Source organism: Bufo bufo, chromosome 3 (assembly GCF_905171765.1).
Source record: "Bufo bufo chromosome 3, aBufBuf1.1, whole genome shotgun sequence".
Lineage (NCBI taxonomy): Eukaryota > Metazoa > Chordata > Amphibia > Anura > Bufonidae > Bufo > Bufo bufo.
In genome coordinates, this window is record NC_053391.1 from 656,992,551 (window position 1) to 657,012,748 (window position 20,198).

Consider the following 20,198-nt stretch of genomic DNA (forward strand, 5'->3'; position numbering starts at 1 on the left):
TATTCCAAAAGGTGTTTGATGGCGTTTTTTTTTTTTTTTTCTTTTTTATTTCTTTTTCTTTTCTTTGTGTGGGCTGCTGGGGTGTTATATGACTGTAAGGGGCGTGCTGGAAGGCTCCCCTGCCGTCCGACGGCGCCCCCCCGCAACAGAAGCGGCGCGCACGGCCGCCGGGATACCGCGCACGCGCCGACGGAATCGCCGCGCATGCGCAGAACCCCGGCCGCGCATGCGCAGACCAGGCACCAGGACGCGGCCGGGCGCCATCGGCCGCGCGGCAGGAGGAGCGGTAACCAGGCAGGAGGTGGTGGGGAGGGGATGTCAGGGCAGCGGTAAGCCCAGTGGAGGTGAAATGAATGGGGGGGGGGGTGCAGGTTGCACCGCCGCTGCCCCCGTGACAGCGCACCTAAATGACCGGGGGGGGGACCATGAACGTTGTTGGTGAAGTGAAAATGAATCATGTGGAACATGCTTGGAGGATTATGTGACTGTTTGTAAGGAGTGACATTTTGGAGCATAGGAAAAATGAAAGCCATTTATTTTTGAACCCATTCGTCCGGAGTCCCCCCACGGCCGCCGGGACACCGCGCATGCGCCGATGAAATCGCCGCGCATGCGCAGAACCCCGGCCGCGCATGTGCAGACCAGGCCCCAGGACGCGGCCGGGCGCCATCGGCCGCGCGGCAGGAGGAGTGGCAAACAGGCAGGAGGCGGTGGGGAGGGGATGTCCGCGCCGCGGCAAGCCCAGTGAAGTTTGAAATGAATGGGGGGTGTGCCGGGTGTACCGCAGCTGGCCCCTGTGCTGTGTACCTGGAAAACGAGGAGGGGAGGGTAGGGGAGGGGAGGGGGGGGGGGGGAGGGCATGAATGTTGGATGTTTGAGGGGTGAAAACCCAGAAATGGGGAATGGGGCTAGAACCATCAGGGGGCTGACCGGAGTGACGGTCCTGTGGGGAGACGCCAGAATAGGCATGAGCAATGAGCTGCCGGTGATTGCTGCGAGCAGCCGTGACATGGATGCAGTGTGTGTGAAAAGAACCATGGAAAAAAAAAAAAAAAAAAAAAAAAAAAAAGGGGGGGGGGGGGGGGGATTTAATCCACGAACCATTGGTCGCATGCTGCCAGAGCTGTTGACCGGAATGGTGGTGCGGTTTGTGAATGAATATGCATGAAACAGGTGTGACAGAAATGAATGCTGGTGACTTGCATGAAAACCGTGACATTGGTGCGCATTGATGAAGTGAGATGAACCGGTACAGGGGCAACCGTGAGGCCCTGCTGTACCGTATGAAATAACTCATACGCATTTGTGCTCCTGCAGCCGTGCACATGAACATGAGGAGGGGGGGGGGCATGAATGTGGATGATTGTGGGGTGATATGGACTGAAAAAGAAATGGGGAACGAGCCTGGACCCCAGGGGTGCTGACTGCAGTGTTGTGCCTGTGGGAAGATTGCTGAACGAGACATGACAAAATGAGATGCTGGTGACTGTGAGAAAGCCGTGACATTAGCGCAGCGTCTATGAAATGAAATGAAACTGAAATGGGGGATTAGGCCAGAAACCATGCCGCATGCTGCAGAGGTGTTGACCGGAATGGTAGCCCGGTGTGGACAAATTGCGCATGAACAAGGCGTGACAGAAATGAATACTGGTGACTTGTATGAGAAAACCGTGACATTGGTGCAGCGTATGATGAAATGAAATGAACCGGTACAGGGGCAACCGTGAGGCCCCGGCTGTACCGTGTGGATGACTCAGAAACCACTGCCTGCATGCCGCAGGGGTGTTGACCGGAGTGGTGATACGGTGTAGATAAATTTATGCATGAACAAGACATGACAGAAATGAAATGCTGGTGACCTGGGCGAGAAAGCTGTGACATTTGCAGTGTTTGGTGAAATGAAATGAACAGAAATGGGGGATTGCCCAGGAAACGACTGCATGCTTGCCGCAGGGGTGCTGACCGGAATGGTGGTACCATGTAGACAAATTGTGCATGAACAAGGCGTGACAGAAATGAAATACTGGTGACTTGTATGAGAAAACAGTGACATTGGTGCAGCGTTTGGTGAAATGAATTGAACCGGTACAGGGGGCAACCGTGAGGCCCCGGCTGTACCGTATGGATGACTCGCAGTTTAACGGGCAAACGTGACCCACAGTGAACCTGAGTAAAGCCGGAAAAATAGAACCGAAATGCTCCAAATCCAGAACCGATGGCAACGAAAAACTCCCAGGAATTCAGTGACTCGCAGGCAACTCTCCAGACACTCCACAAGCGACCTCCTCTCTCAAAAGCTCAGACCTCAATGATGCAGGAGCCAGGTAAGGGGAGTGCCCTAAATAGGCTGGAGGCGGACCTCAGCCCCTCCCACAAATCCAGGCAATCTGCCTTAATACATATATATATATATATATATATATATATTTATATATAATTTGTCATTACCCTCATGACTTACTATTTTACTATGAACCATGTATTTTATTATGTACCAAATAAGTAGAGATGAGTGAATTTTTCAAAAATTCGATTAGCCGGTTCGCTGAATTTTTCAGGAAAATTTTGATTCAATCCGAATATATTCATGGCGAATTACGTTAAAAAAACTGTTATTTCCTGGCTGCAGAGCCTTTATAGGGGTGTAGAACACTGTGCCTTGCAGTAACACGCATAGGGAGTCTGCTGTGGTAGTGAAGCAATACTGTGAGTCAGTATGACATGCAGATGACAAACGTTGCTCTTAGAATCACTGCACACTTCACTTATTTGGGCAGTTACGGGGCCAAAACTGACCAAATAACTAAAGTATGAACTCAGCCTTACAGGTCGATGTTAGCGTCAAGAAGAAGTGCACTCCTTTTACACCGTCGCCAGCTGATTCCACATAGATGTCTACAGAACCTGTTCTATTAAACGCTTATACAAGTAGAGCCCCCCGGACAGAGTGGACAGAGTGTCAGCAGTAAGTTTGTGTTGACGTCACAGATTATTTTGCCCTTCCTCTGATCCGTCAGAACAATAACCCACAAAAAACGGATCCTGTCTGTGGAGCATCCGCCTTCACTCGATCAGCATTTGCTCAATAATCCATCAGTTATGCTGAAGCCAAAAAAAACAGGAGTGGATGTAAAACAGAGATGTCACGTGAATGGAATATTTGCATGTCTTCTGTGTTTTGCACTCACTCCTGCTTTTGGCTACCAAATCATAAGCCAATTCTGATGGGACCATACAGGCCTTACAGCTGCTATACAGACAGGATCCGTTATGCGTCTTATTTTTCCTTCCTTCTGACAGATCAGAAGAAAGGTTAAAAAAAGGGTGATGTCAACCATGCCGAAAGCCAAAATAGTGGACCAGTCATGAAGTGGGGATGGTGGGAACAGCATGAGAAGTCCACAGACTTATGACATAGTGGTGAGGGGGAAGCTACTCATCAGCAACTCTAGACTCAGGCTGCTGCTGATGGAGCTGGTACTGCTCCTGCCACCCCACCCCTCCCCAGCAGCCATGGCAGTGGAACGTGAGCACAGAAAGCCCCCCCCCCCTTGGTCAGACCTGCGAGAGGATGGACGATGGCGCAGATAGGCAGCGACCAACTGACTACATAGGATGTCTCTGTAGTAGTTCAGTTTGTCCTCCCTCTCAGTAGGTGTAGAAAAGGCCCCTATTCTGGACCGGTAGCGAGGGTACAACAAGGTGGAGAGCCAGAAGTCATCCCTCTACCGAATGATGACAATTCGTCTGTCACTACGCAAGCAAGTGAGCATGCATCGGGCCATTTGTCCAAGTGACTCGGAGGGTTTTCCTGCCTCCATCTCCACTGCATACTGCCATGGTGTGTCCGGGTCCTCTGCCTCATCTTCCTCATCGCCCTGTAGCTCCTCTGGCTGCTCCTGCTCCTCCTTATCTGTCACCTCTGTGTAAAAAACACACATTTTGCTACACATTGCTGGTGCTCCAATGTCCTCCAGTTCAGCCCCCACAGGGCTCATGTGGCCGTGAGATCTAGGGCGCCACGTCTCCAGTCCCCTGACCAGCCAGATTTATCAGCATCTGTTCCAGGACATGAAGCAGTGGAATGACGTTGTTCATCCCGTAGCCCTGGCAACTGACAAATAACGTAGCCTCCTTAAAGGGCCTGAGCAAATGTCAGGTGTCCCGCATGAGCTGCCACTGGCTGACATCGAAGTTACACAGGGGAGTACTCCTATCTGCTTGCATCATCAATAAATCGTGGATGGCCTTTCTCTGTTCGTATAGTTGGTCCAACATATGGAGGGTGGAATTCCAACAGGTGAAAACGTCGCATATCAGCCTATGTTGGGGAATGCCATTCTGCCTCTGCAGCTCAAGGAGGGTGTGTTTTGATGTGTACAAGTGGCTGAAGTGCATGCAAAGTTTCCTGGCCATTTTTAGGATGTCTTGCAGATGGGTGGAAGACTTCAGGAACCGCTTGACAACCAGATTGAACACATGTGCCATGCAGGGCGCATGGCTCAGCCTTCTTTGACGCAGCACCGACACCATGTTCTTCCCGTTGTCGGTCAGCATGGTTCCGATTTTCAGTTGTCGCAGAGAATGCCAGGATTCGATTTCTTGATGCATCACACGGAGCAGTTCCTCCCCTGTGTGACTCAGTTCGCCAAGGTAAACCAGGTGCAGAACAGCGTGACACCGCCGAGCCCTGCACATGTGCACAGGGGCACTGTGGCTTGACCCTGCAGTGGAGGCTGAGGACATGGTGGAGGATGAGGAGGCAGAGGCGGACATTGTCACAGGACCAACGGCCTGACAACATGGAGACGGAAGTGGCGTGACCTGGCCAAGTTGCTGGGGTGGCTGTACTGGAACCATGCAGTACCAATAGTCAGAGACGATAAATCCTGTTTCTGGTCGTATTTTAAAATATAACTTTTATTTTTACTTTATTAAACAAATATTGCCACAAAAAACATAAAGAGAATTTAAAAATACATATGGAGGGCAATAGAGTATTTGGGGCTGAGGGTATATTGTCACTATTTATCAGTAGGTCAGATGATATTGCTACATATCTCTCCGACAATGGAGCGCAGGTGGTGTGGAATATCTTGTGTCTGTAGTGTCAGCCAACACCAGGCACTCTGTGAATTATACTGCACTCTATTGGCTTATTACCCTGCCTAAAGTGCTATTAATATAGTATCTGATCACTGCTAAGACACTATTAGTGGCTAACTGCCACCCGCACTTCAATCTTTTGGCACTGCCCCTATAGTATACTGGTGTACACGGCGTCTGCAGTTCGCCGTGCTTCTATTAGTGCATTTGCCCTGCCATCATTTTTAAAAGGCTAAAGATACAGCTCCCCCGACATGTTTCACCGCGAGATGCGGCGTCTTCAGGGGAAAAGGAGCTACTATCAACAATCCTTTCCCCCTGAAGACGCCGCATCTCGCGGTGAAACATGTCGGGGGAGCTGTATCTTTAGCCTTTTAAAAATGATGGCAGGGCAAATGCACTAATAGAAGCACGCCGAACTGCAGACGCCGTGTACACCAGTATACTATAGGGGCAGTGCCAAAAGATTGAAGTGCGGGTGGCAGTTAGCCACTAATAGTGTCTTAGCAGTGATCAGATACTATATTAATAGCACTTTAGGCAGGGTAATAAGCCAATAGAGTGCAGTATAATTCACAGAGTGCCTGGTGTCGGCTGACACTACAGACACAAGATATTCCACACCACCTGCACTCCATTGTCAGAGAGATATGTAGCAATATCATCTGACCTACTGATAAATAGTGACAATATACCCTCAGCCCCAAATACTCTATTGCCCTCCATATGTATTTTTAAATTCTCTTTATGTTTTGTATGGCAATATTTGTTTAATAAAAGTAAAATTAAAAGTTATATTTTAAAATACAACCAGAAACAGGATTTATAGTCTCTGACTATTGGAACTGCATATTTGACCTCCTGGGTCCAGTGGGTCATTTGAAAATATTATATGTACTGGAACCACATTCACCCAGTGGGCCGTAAAGGATATGTATTGTCCCTGACCATAGTTACAGCTCCACAATTCGGAGCTGCCGTGCACTTTGACAGTTTCCGACAGGCTCAAGGACTGGCCCACCTGTAGTGTCCCACTACGTTAAGGTGGGCACTACTAAGGGTTATGTTGCTCCCACCTCCTGTGGGAGAATGGTATTTTGTATTGCATTGTAATGCCATGTTAATTCCTGTGTACCAGGCCTGTTAGGGGTGTAGTTTCTCCTCCCAAGCTGTAGGGAACCCCCTAGTATATATAGTTAGGCCCAGACAGGAAAGAGTTAGTTCAGTCTAATCCAGGAGGCTAAGTAGCTCAGGCTAGCCTGCCTGAGGTCCCTGAGCAAGAGAAGCTCAGAAGTTAATCCAGGGGAAGAAGTTACCTCCTGAAGATATCTAGCACCTTTAAAAGTACAGAGCAGAGCCACTTTTATCCAGCAAAATAGAAAGCTGAAGGGCAGTAGGATATTTACAGCAAGAGGATATATACCAGAGGAAGTTTTCCCTACCCAAGGATAAATCCAGCAATACGGCATACGGGCCTTGGTGAAAGCCAGACAGGATCTGAGGAAAGTGCAGCCTAATAAAGATGTCCCGAACTATTCGCCGGCGAATAGTTCCCAGCGAACATAGCTTGTTCGTGTTCGCCGCGGTGGGCGAACATATGCGATGTTCGGTCCGCCCCCTAAACGTCATCATTGAGCAAACTTTGACCCTGTACCTCACAGTCAGCAGACACATTCCAGCCAATCAGCAGACCCTCCCTCCCAGACCCTCCCACCTCCTATCAAATAGCAAGGACAGCATCCATCTTAGATTCATTCTGAAGCTGCAGTGTCACAAATTTGACTAAGTTGTTATCACAATGCGATTAATACAGGTTATATTAACCGCATTGCGAATTCAACTTAGAGCTGGGTTCCTAATGGTTGTTATATTGCTAGAATATAACGAAGTTTGAGAATATAGTGCTATATTCGTTATATTCGTCAATTCTAGCAATACAACCATTAGGAACTCAGATCTAAGTTGTAATCGCAATGCGATTAATACAGGTTATATTGAGCGCATTGCGAATTCAACGTAGAGCTGGGTTCCTAATGGTTACAGTGGCGTTGCTATGGCTGGTGTCACCCGGTGCGGTAGAAAATGGTGTCACCCCTGCCCCCGCCCCCCCCGAAGCCATAATAAAGAGATAAAGAGAGAAAAAAAGAAGTCACTAAGTCAGCTCCAATCAGATATCTGCATGGACCCAGAGTCTTGGTCTATGTGCAGATATCTGATTGGAGCTGACTTCTTATTTTCTCTTTTGCACATAAACGTTTAAACTATATTCCTTAGTAAAAATGACCAGTCCACACCATGTGGGTCTACACTGCTCAAAAAAATAAAGGGAACACTTAAACAACACAATGTAACTCCAAGTCAATCACACTTCTGTGAAATCAAACTGTCCACTTAGGAAGCAACACTGAGTGACAATCAATTTCACATGCTGTTGTGCAAATGGGATAGACAACAGGTGGAAATTATAGACAATTAGCAAGACACCCTCAATAAAGGAGTGGTTCTGCAGGTGGTGACTACAGACCACTTCTCAGTTCCTATGCTTCCTGGCTGATGTTTTGGTCTCTTTTGAATGCTGGCGGTGCTTTCACTCTAGTGGTAGCATGAGACGGAGTCTACAACCCACACAAGTGGCTCAGGTAGTGCAGCTTATCCAGGATGGCACATCAATGCGAGCTGTGGCAAGAAGGTTTGCTGTGTCTGTCAGCGTAGTGTCCAGAGCATGGAGTCGCTACCAGGAGACAGGCCAGTACATCAGGAGACGTGGAGGAGGCCGTAGGAGGGCAACAACCCAGCAGCAGGACCGCTACCTCTGCCTTTGTGCAAGGAGGAACAGGATGAGCACTGCCATAGCCCTGCAAAATGACCTCCAGCAGGCCACAAATGTGCATGTGTCTGCTCAAACGGTCAGAAACAGACTCCATGAGGGTGATATGAGGGCCCGACGTCCACAGGTGGGGGTTGTGCTTACAGCCCAACACCGTGCAGGACGTTTGGCATTTGCCAGAGAACACCAAGATTGGCAAATTCGCCACTGGCGCCCTGTGCTCTTCACAGATGAAAGCAGGTTCACACTGAGCACATGTGACAGACGTGACAGAGTCTTGAGACGCCGTGGAAAACGTTCTGCTGCCTGCAACATCCTCCAGCATGACCGGTTTGGCATTGGGTCAGTAATGGTGTGGGGTGGCATTTCTTTGGAGGGCCGCACAGCCCTCCATGTGCTCGCCAGAGGTAGCCTGACTGCCATTAGGTACCGAGATGAGATCCTCAGACCCCTTGTGAGACCATATGCTGGTGCGGTTGGACCTGGGTTCCTCCTAATGCAAGACAATGCTAGACCTCATGTGGCTGGAGTGTGTCAGCAGTTCCTGCAAGACGAAGGCATTGATGCTATGGACTGGCCCGCCCGTTCCCCAGACCTGAATCCAATTGAGCACATCTGGGACATCATGTCTCGCTCTATCCACCAACGTCACGTTGCACCACAGACTGTCCAGGAGTTGGCAGATGCTTTAGTCCAGGTCTGCGAGGAGATCCCTCAGAAGACCGTCCGCCACCTCATCAGGAGCATGCACAAGCTTTGTAGGGAGGTCATACAGGCATGTGGAGGCCACACACACTACTGAGACTCATTTTGACTTGTTTTAAGGACATTACATCAAAGTTGGATCAGCCTGTAGTGTGTTTTTCCACTTTAATTTTGAGTGTGACTCCAAATCCAGACCTCCATGGGTTGAAAAATTTGATTTCCATTTTTTTTTTTTGTGTGATTTTGTTGTCAGCACATTCAACTATTTAAAGAACAAAGTATTTCAGAAGAATATTTAATTAATTCAGATCTAGGATGTGTTATTTTTGTGTTCCCTTTATTTTTTTGAGCAGTGTATATTTATGAGGGCCCCCCTGAGCAAAGATTAGTAAATGTGGCCGGGTGGCCCCAGCCCACAGTTCAACCCAACCCCTTATGTCTCCTGGCCTGGGGCCGTCTCTATAATAATCCACCAGTAATTTATGAATGGGGTTAGGTTATTAACTTATTATTATTGGGGTATTATTAAAATAATTTGGTCTATAAAGTCAGAGCCGCTCTACCTACCTCCTCCTCCCGGCACCAGAGACTCCTGCAGGGCAGCTGCTGCGGCGCCCCACCACTCACCAGGCTGCAGTGAGTCACACCTCCGTTCCCCTTTACCACGTGATGGCGCGACCAATACAACCATTATGAACTCAGACCTAAGTTGTAATCGCAATGCGATTATTACAGGTTATATTAATCGCATTGTGAATTCAACTTAGAGCTGGGTTCCTAATGGTTGTATTGCTAGGATATAACGAAGATTGAGAATATAGTGCTATATCCGTTATATTCGTCAATTCTAGCAATACAACCATTAGGATCTCAGATCTAAGTTGTAATCGCAATGCGAATTCAACTTACCACACTCTGCGTCAACTACGTAATTTTCCATGGGAGTTTTGCCATGGATCCCCCTCCGGCATGCCACAGTCCAGGTGTTAGTCCCCTTGAAACAACTTTTCCATCACTATTGTGGCCAGAAAGAGTCCCTGTGGGTTTTAAAATTCACCTGTCTATTGAAGTCTATGGCGGTTCGCCCGTTCGCGAACATTTGCGGAAATTCACGTTCGCCGTTCGCGAATGAAAATTTTTATGTTCGCGACATCTCTACAGCCTGATCTGTAAGTGTTATTCCCTCTGAGTATCTTGCAAAGTCTTTGCCTGCCATTTATGTGAAGCCTGCCTGTTACCAACCTTTTACCTATGGAACTAACTAAAGACTGTATATAGTTGAACTGTTCAGTAAAAGAAGTTCTGGTTCACTGCAACTTTGTGTACCTCAATTATTCCATACAAATCGGTGTGCCACCGTTACCGGCACTGGCGTCACAAACTGTAAATCCAATAAACTTCATTTCACTTCTCAAATATCACTGTGTGTGTCTCCTATATGATATATTTAACTGACATTTTTTATCGTAACAACCAACGATTTATGCAGGAAAATCATGACGATTAACAAGGTTGCCCAAACTTTCGCATCCCACTGTATATTTGTCTTTTTTTATTCAAATATGTCCCTATACGCTTTCACCAGAAATAACTGCAGAAGTGACCTGAGAATATATTTTTCTTGTTGGACTGAAATAGGCCACTATATGCTTTGACCAGAAAACAATTAAAGAGTGAAGTGCATATATATTTTTCTTGTAGTACTGAAATACGCACTATATGCTTTCACCAGAAATAACTGCAACAGTGCAGTGCGTATATATATTTCTTGTTGTACTGAACTACGCCCCTATACGCTTTCAACAGAAATAGCTGTAGAAGTGAAATGTGTGTATATTTTTCTTGTAGTACTGAGTAAGATACTAAGATATAAGCCTCTAAAGGCTTTTCAACAAAAGACTTGCAGCTCAATAACAAAAAGCTTGAATGACTGAGCTGTCTAATGACTATTTGGATCCCCAAATAATCGTTCCCTGCACTTGTAAATCACTTTCCTATCAATGTCCCTAGCGCCTTCTGACGTCTCTCCCTGCACTAAGATGCTGTGAAATGATTCCTATCCTTTCCCTGCACTTATAAATCGTTTTTTTTCTCTTTTTTTCCCCCACAATCTTTTTTCCAATTCTAAACTAATTCCACTTCGTCAGCTTTGGTTCGCTCATCTCTACTAATAAGCTTTAATAAGGACTAATGTAGTTATTTATCAGTGATGTATTTCATTTATGGCCCATGGTAGTCTTTAGCGTCTCTGGTATTGATAATGCCACTGCCAGTAATTACTGGTAATATTATTATGCACCCGGCACAGTAATTAATATCAATTCCTCCCATTCAAGAAGTTATATGCAGAATAGAAATGTACGTAACTCAGCAGTGGTGTGTGACTGCCACCCAGTGGTGAAACTGAGGAAGTAACTGAGACAGAGTATTGTGGTTGTGTTATAAGAATATGAACCACTATCCATCATGGTGACTGTTATATAAAGTGACAGGTAATTTTTCAACACATCGGCACAGATTTACTAAATCGTAAAGATGGCATAAGCTTAGACCGGCTGTCTAGACCTGCAGCAGATTTATCATAGCTGCTCAGGCTGGATGATAAATGTGGTGCTACAGGTTTACCCCAACCATGTGTCATTTATAATACTAGTGTCTCCTTATGTGTCAAAGAGTCCTTTGGGCCTTCGCAGGCACAAGGCCTCAAATGAGACTCCTATCTCTACACCTCTTATAGCAGTGGCCAGGATATTAGAGATAATGTTGTGTGTTTTATGCATTATATGTAATAACAGTAATATGCAGATGTCTACATTTGAATCACAGCTTGGTCACAGTAAACACTCGAGCATAAGAAGTTCTGAAGATGGCAACTTAAACAACATCAGTCATCCACCCACAAGATATCAGGTAATTATTCTGCTCTTATTATATTTAAAGGGGTATTCCCATAGGGTATGCCATCACTATGATCACTCCGAATGCTGGGACCAAAAGAAGGGGATGTGCAGTGGCCAGGTTTGGGGTGGACCCTACCACGCTGGGTTCCCCGGACACCATCGAGGTGTCACCATATCTTGCTGCTCTCTGGAGGGGATGGTAAGGCATGGTGCACCCCCATGGGAAATAAGTCCAGAGAGTCAGGGTCTGCAGTAAAGCAGTGTGCTACTTTACTGGAGGAACTCAACTACAAACCAATATAGACGATGCACTGACCTGGCTTCTCCAGTCTCCTCCTTGGCAGAAAATGGCTTTGTGCTGCGGAAAGGCCTAAGCTAGTGTCCCTCTCTCTCAAATGGCTGGTACCCCGGCCCAAGGGCTGGTGGCCCAGGGTCTGTGGCTCAGTTGGCAGCTGGCCTTCTGGTCAAAGGGCTGTGGCAGAGTATTCCCATCTCAATGTCACTTGAGCCCCATTTTCTGGTCACTTGTGTAGTCTGGCAGGGTCTCCTCTTATAACAAATACTGGTACCTATCTGCAGACTCTCTCCTACTAACCACCGGTCCCTATCTAGGGGTTCTATCTGCTCTCCTATACAGTTTCTAACTTAACTACAACCTTCAAGTGGGAAGTGTGGAGTGGAGAAGCACAGCCTAAACAGACACAATTTTGCAATTTTAGTCTGTCAGACTTGCATAGCGTTTCAATACAGGTCTATGGGAATGACTAAGCAGTTTTTACAGACATATAAACACGTCTTCGGATGTAAACAACATATCTAAACCAGACAGTCAAAAGGTCAGTGTGTCTGTATTTTTCCCTCCAAAACTTTGCATAGTCCCTTATAGTAACCGTGGAAGATTTCTAACTTCTCAGTGCACAGATAGAAAGTCCCAGCGTCTCTCAGTATCAGCTGGCTGTGCATTAACCTTTTCCACAGTGCAGTGCAGATATAATGCAATAACAGTGCAAATGAACCGGATATATTACAATAAAGATATCAATGCAGTTCAACAATATAACACAGTAAACGACAACATAAATCATAGTGCAAGTTAACCCTTTCAAGTGCAGTAAAGTAATGAGTTGATAACTTTGCATAGTAGCAATAGGGGCAAATGTCCACAGTACAAGGTAGCCTGGCTTCAGCAAGCAGAGTTTTTGCAGGGTTGGGGAACACTGTTCTGTATATAAGGCTCATAGAGGACTCAGGACAGTGTGCTCCAGCCCCCCCAACGAAATCTGATGAATTGCTCATACAGAGGACAGTGTGCCCAGGCAACTTTCACACTAGCGTTTTTGCTGGATCCGGCAGGGCTCAGCAAAACCCCTCCTGTTACTGATAATACAACCGTCTGCATCCGTTATGAACAGATCCGGTTGTATTATCTTTACCATTGCCAAGAGGATCAGTTTTCTATAGTGTCAGATTGTGTCAGTGAAAACGGATCCGTCCCCATTGACTTGCATTGTGGATAATGATGGATCCGTCTTGCTCCGCATCCTATGATGGAAAGAAAACTGCATCATGCTGCGGTTTGCTCTCCGATACGAGAACGCAACCATACGGAACGCTTTTTAGAGAATTCCGTTCTGTTCAGTTACGTTTTGTCCCCATTGGCAATGAATGGGGCCAAACGGAAGCGTTTTTTTTCCCCCGGTATTGAGAGCCTATGACGGATCTCAATACCGGAAAATAGAAATGCAAGTGTGAAAGTAGCCTAATACGTACCCCGCTCCCCGGCACCCGCGTCGCTCCTCATGCTTACATGGCTGCCGCTGCTGGGGTGTGGCAGGGGAGGATCCAGGGCAGGTGGTGGTTAGTGGGAAGAGTAAGTGTCTATTCAGATTCTTGCTATGGGTTCCAATGATTTCTATGTACGCCCCTGCCTGTACAGCCGCATGGCCAGGAGGGGTGAGGGGGACTCATTGCTAAATCAACACTACATTACCTTCATTCCTATGGCTGATTGTCCCCCACAATTATAAAATGAGGGCACATCTTAGCAATATACAATGACTGTATAGAATGGGAATGCCCCTTTAAGCCACTACTGTACCTCGTGAATGATACTTCTGCTCTTTATTTTCTTCAGTGTCTGCTATTTTTCTGTTTGTGCCCTTAGGACAAAGCAGTGGTCAGAGTCCCAAGGTGGTCTAAACTGCCGAGAAGGTTATATAGTCTAAAATACCCCCTTCCCCCATAGCCATAGATCCTCTCATAGCACATATTAACAGAGATAGTCCAGATGAGACATATACTGTAGATCACATAGCCTGTAAGAAAGAACGTGCAGATGCAGCAGAGCTGAACTTGTCAACTGCTTATTTTGTGCATCATAATCAATAGTGGATAATGTGGATATCAATCTACATGCATCATATGTCCTAGGGCAGTGATGGCGAACCTTTTAGAGAGAAGTGCCCAAGCTGCAACCCAAAACCCACTTATTTATCGCAAAGTGCCGACATGGTATTTTATCCTGAATACTACAGTCTAATATGGTATATCTTCCATGTACTTTATCATGTAGCTATATTAGCCTGCCTACATTCAGTGCGCTGCCTGTGCCGTTCATAGTGCGCCCTGCGCTGATGAAGGGCAGGAAAAGTCTAAGGCATATTGGTACACCATAGACTTTTTCCAGGGTGCGGGTGCCCACAGAGAGGGCTCTGAGTGCCGCCTCAGGCACCTGTGCCAAATGTTTGCCACCACTGTCCTAGGGAATGTAACACTGGGGGAGTCACTTGTAGAGAAGGATTTGGGTGTCCTTGTAGATCATAGATTAAATTACAGCACAATGTGAATCAGCTGCTTCTAAGGCCACCAGGATATTGTCATGTATTGAACGAGGCATGGACTCACGGGGCAGGGATGTAATATTACAGCTTTACAAAGCGTTGGTGCGGCCTCATCTGGAATATGCAGTTTAGTTCTGGGCACTAGTACATAGAAAGGACGCTCTGCAGCTGGAAAAAGTACAGAGGAGAGCGACTAAACTGATAAGGGGCATGGAGGGTCTTAGTTATGAAGAAAGATTAAAGAATTCCATTTATTTAGTCTTGAGAAGAGACGTCTAAAGGGGGACATGATTCACCTGTACAAGTATATAAATGAGCCATACAAAAAATAAGGTGAAAAACTGCTCCATGTCAAATGCCCTCAAAAGATGAGGGGGCACTGCGTCCGACTGGAGAAGAAAAAGTTCAGTTTCCAGAAGTGTCAAAGCTTCTTTACTGTAAGAACTGTAAATCTGTGGAATAGACGTCCTCAGGACGTGGTCACAGCAGGAACAGGGGACAGTTTAAAAAAAAAAAGGCTTTGATTTTTGCTTATGAAAATGTGTAGAAATCAGGATCTCACTTCCTTTCCCTAAATTCAAATCCCCAACCATCCCTTGGTTGAACTTGATGGACTTATGTCTTTTTTCAACCATATTTTCTACGTATGTAACTATGCGACCCTTAGTTGGGGTAAGATAGTAGATGTAGACTACTTTTACACTTGCGCTTTCCCTTTCCGCTATTGAGATCCGTCATGGGATCTCAATACCGGAGGAAAACGCTTCCGTTTTGTCCCTATTCATTATCGATGGGGACAAAAGTGAACTGATTGGAACGGAATGCACCAGAATGCATTCCCTTCCGTTTGGCTGCGTTCCCATCGCGGACAGAAAAAAGCTGCAAGCAGCGTTTTTTGAGTGCGTCATGGGATGTGGAGCAAGACGGATCCGGCATGAAACACAATGTAAATCAATTATGCCGGATCTGTTTTCTGGGACACAAAAGAAAACGGATCCGGCACCCATTGACTTACAATGGTTTTAGTGCCGGATTCGTCATGGCTGTGTTAGAGACAATACAAGCGGATCTGTTCATAACGGATGCAGCCGGTGGTATTATGCCGTGATGGATCCAGCAAAAAAGCAGATGTGAAAGTAGCCTTACCCGCGTCCTATAGAAGGCAGTAAAATACACACAGCAGATGGATTCGCCTAATACACAAAGGTCCTGCTTTTGGATCATTTGGCAAGGATTTGGTGGGATCTGTTATAGGGCTCTGCATCAGTTTTATGGAAATTTTGTTTCCCACAGAAAATAATGAAGCGTCTTATCAAGCGATACGTGCTGAAAGCTCAGGTGGACAAGGAGAACGATGAAGTCAATGAAGGTGAGTTAACTAAAAGTCTCAAGTACCATGTGGCGAAGATCGTCGCTGTGCAGGGAAAGACTGTGACCGGGCGGCAGGGCATAAGTGGAGGGCCTTGCAGTCAAACCCCTAGCATCAGAAAGAGATCACAATTTTTCAGCACTTTCCATGAAGAGAAAACCCTTTTAACCCCTTAAGAACCAAGCAAATTCATTTTCCCTGTGTTTTTAGGTTTTGTGTTCATAGCTTTCATGCTGTCATAAAAATGCTACGTCGGTGCAGTGATGTATCGTTCAAGCCCTGCGATTACATGATGGAGGCTCCTGTCGGAGGACCAAGGGAGCGTGTTCCCTCTGTTTAACCACTCAGGTGCTGCATTGAGTGGTTGCAGGTGCCGTGCAGCCATTAACAATGCAGACCGACTAAACAATGCAGTCTCATTAGTTTAATTACAATCCACTCCGGCTAGTAGTATGGCCACACGCAGGGGCATAGCTAAAGGATTATGGGCCCCGGTGCAAGAGTTCAACCTGGGTCCCCCTTCCCTCAGTGCTTTGTTGCAGGGAGCAGGGGTGCACCTAGCCTTTCTCCTGCCTGAGGCAAAAATGTAAATAGTACCCCCTTCATGCCAAATTCTTAACCTAGACCCTTCCCTCCAACCCTACTGTTAGGCTACAACTACATGGCGACACTGGTCATGGCCAGGATCTCACAGTTGTGGTGATCCCATAGAAATGAATGGGATCGCAGCACTGCTGGATTTCTTGTGACTGCCGCGGCAATCCCTTTCATTTGTATGGAATCACTGCTACTCTGTAATCCTGTCCGCGACCAGTGTAGCCCTAGCCTAAAAGACATACTTGGAAAACATTACATACAGCACTTCAAAACATACAGGGTAATACAGCACCCCATACCTCTTACATCCAGCGATGTCTCCTCTGATGTAGACGTTCTCTTTTCTCATCTTCTCCATTCAGACCAGACCGCCATGATGACTTCTTTCAGCCTTCTCTTGTCTCTGCAGAGTTTGACAAACAGACATTTTAGTTTTCTACTTTTCCATCAATCTCCCACCTTTTGAACACCCCATCCTAGCACCCCCAATACTGTGCCCAATGTGCTCCTCCATACTATCCTGCTGAAACAATTCCTCAGAAAATACTAGTACCACACAGATAGTGCCCCTGCAATAATTATTGGCATACAGTATCCTAAAAAATAACTGTGCCCAGCAAATGGTGTCCCTGACACTAATAGTGCAAACATAATGTCCCCTAAATATAATTGTTCTAAGCTGATACTGTGTGATGCCCCTAAAGTAATAGTTCTCCCCAACGTCCCTACCAATAGCAATAATTATCTGCCAGAGTGCACTTAGTGTTAACAGTGCCCCTAATAGTAATAATGTCCCCATTGTGCCCATACTAATAATCATGTTCTCCATACTCCTCCAGTAGCAATAATTCTCCTTATAATGTGTGCCATATACAAAAATACCCCCTTATAATGTGTGCCATATACAAAAATACCCCCATAATGTGCTCCAATACAAAAAATACCCCCTTATAATGTGCTCCAGTCCAAAAATGCCCCCTTATAATGTGTGCTAGTGCAAACATAACCTCTATAAAATGCATGCCACTGCAAAAAAAATCCCCTTTTATAATGCATGCCAGTGCAAAAATGCCCCCTTAAAATGTGTGCCAGTACAAAAACGCCCCTTAGTGCCCCCCTAAAATGCCCCTATTTAGTGCCCCCAGTAGATGTCCCCATAGTGCTCCACCCCCACAATAGTGGCCCAACAGCATGGTGCCAAATAAAAAACAATAAACCCAAATACTTACCTCCATGCTGTTGACAGCAGTGTGATGCAGGCCTCTTCCAACCCGTGTCCGGAACTGTACGCTGCCCAGCTCAGGTGGTGTGTAGATGATTATATCATTGCGTCACCTGTGCCAGCCTCTGATAGGCTACAGGCACTGAGGACGGCGATACATAATTAGCAGTGTGTGACTGGTAAAGGGATCTCTGTGATACGGTACTCGATCACTAGTGCGGCCTCGTCACAGTAATCATACCCTAAGGCCTCATGCACACAACCGTTTTTTTTTTGCGGTCCGTGGGTCTTCCTTGATTTTTGGAGGATCCATGGACATGGTGTTTTGGTGTTCGCCTGGCCGTGCGGAGCTAAACGGATCCGTCCTGACTTACAATGCAAGTCAATGTGGACGGATCCGTTTGACGTTGACACAATATGGTGCAATATGTTAGAATATACCATCGGATTTGAGTTACATTGTGAAACTCAGATCCGACAGTATATTCTAACACAGAGGCATTCCCATGGTGATGGGGACGCTTCAAGTTAGAATATACTAAGAACTGTGTACATGACTGCCCCCTGCTGCCTGGCAGTACCCGATCTTTTACAGGGGGCTGTGATCCGCACAATTAACCCCTCAGGTGCCGCACACTGGAGGCCGCACACTGGCCACCAATGATATTACAATAGAGGGAGGGAGGGGGGGCCGGGGGAGGCCGCACACTGGCCACCAATGATATTCAAACTGGGGAGGGAGCCGATCACAGCCCCCTGTAAGAGATCGGGTGCTGCCAGGCAGCAGGGGGCAGTCAGGTACACAGTTCTCAGTATATTCTAACTAGAAGCGTCCCCATCACTATGGGAACGCCTCTGTGTTAGAATATACTGTCGGATTTGAGTTTTCACGAAGTGAAAACTCAGCTCTGAAAAAGCTTTTATGCAGACGGATCTTCGGATCCGTCTGCATGAAAGTAGCCTACGGACACGGATCACGGACACGGATGCCAATCGTGTGTGCATCCGTGTTTTTTCACGGACCCATTGACTTGAATGGGTCCGTGAACCGTTGTCCGTCCAAAAAATAGGACAGGTCATATTTTTTTGATGGACAGGATACACGGATCACGGAGGCGGATGACAAACGGGCCATTTTCCGAGTTTTCAACGGACCCATTGAAAGTCAATGGGTCCGCAGAAAATCACGGAAAACGGAACAACGGCCACGGGTGCACACAACGGTCGTGTGCATGAGGCCTTAATGAAACACTTCTTGCCAATTAGCTCTTGGAGAAGTTACTAACACAGAGGTTCACTTACTTTTTCTTCCTGCACTATGGATGTTTGCTCAGAGTCCTCAATAAAAGGCACAAAACAACTATTTGCGTGTCATTAGTTTAGTTCACTTGTGTTTTTTCTATAATTGTGACAATCAAACCACATGTTACTAGTAATCAATGCAGAAATCCAGGTCATTCCAAAGGGTAGACTTCCATTTTCTTACAACTGCATATCTGCAAAACCAACAATTAATGCCATTGTTCTCTACAGGTGAACTAAAGGAAATAAAACAAGATATTTCAAGTCTCCGCTATGAACTCCTTGAAGAGAAGACTCACAACACAGAGGACCTTGCAGAACTCATTCGAAAACTTGGGGAAAGATTATCAATTGACCCAAAAAAACAAGAGTAGACCAATAAGCCTGGCAATGTTCCTCCTGGCATATTCGCTGCCTTAGCTCACCATACAGTCTCCTCTTCTGCTGGGGATCCTCATCTTTTGAACGGTGCAAATAAATCCTAGCTCACCTCTCTGTCTTCTGTAATAAGTTGCTCTTCTGTTAGAGTGACAAGACCGTTACTTATTTTCCTTATCCTTCAAGGAGAAACTCAGTTTGTCTGATCGAGAACCGCTGTGTGCTAGATCCCCCTTTATGATGTCCATATGTCCTAATGCGTAATATGGAAAGAGGTTGTCAACCCTGTTACTATCAGTGGATACTTTCAAGGATTTTCTTAAAAGTTAGGGAGCAGGGCAGTTTCTTATTTTGTGACCTCCATCACAATCTTCTTTCGAGGAAAACATAATAAAATATTGGCCCTGAGTGAATGACGGTAATGGTAATATATTGTGGGTGGACCAAAGAATGATGAGCTTAAAAGTACAATAAAACGAAGTAGGATCAGTCACCTCAAAATAATGCTCAGTGCACTGTGGGGATTCGCTCTGGTAGTTAGGATAAGCGGGCGCAGTACAGAAGCAAAATACAAGTTCGTAATTCCAACTTCAGTGCTTATTCACACATGATGCCAAAAACAAAACATCACTTTTGCAGTGTTGGTGTTACTTTACACCCAATGGCAAGTTAATATAACAAAAGTCACCTTGGTGGCAGTTCTGCCTCAGAAAGTTCAAATACAGGCTTTAGGCGGCCTGTTCCCCTGACACACGGGTCTCCGCTCTCCAGCCCAGCACAGGCCTCAGATCCCAGCACACAGACCTCCTGAGTTCCACTGTCAGACTGAGGTAATCATCATCACCTGGCAGTGCTGGCTGGTTGTTATGCCTGGCAAAACCCAGCCTGGAACATGGGGAGTAGTCACCCACCCAGCACTTTGACTACTCCCAGTAAGAGCTGTCCCAGATCA

At 46.4% G+C, this 20,198-nt stretch overlaps 1 protein-coding gene across 1 annotated transcript in view; it reads left to right on the forward strand.

The window, feature by feature from the left end:
* Positions 1 to 19,850, forward strand: part of TRPC6 (transient receptor potential cation channel subfamily C member 6) — a 226,089-nt gene extending 206,239 nt beyond the window's left edge. Inside the window, exons 10-12 of the mRNA XM_040426299.1 lie at positions 11,465 to 11,548; positions 15,672 to 15,747; positions 19,100 to 19,850. Of these exons, the coding sequence (XP_040282233.1) occupies positions 11,465 to 11,548; positions 15,672 to 15,747; positions 19,100 to 19,242 (303 nt within the window). The 3' untranslated portion in view covers positions 19,243 to 19,850. The remainder of the gene's footprint in view (positions 1 to 11,464; positions 11,549 to 15,671; positions 15,748 to 19,099) is intronic.
* The last annotated feature ends 348 nt before the right edge of the window (positions 19,851 to 20,198 follow it).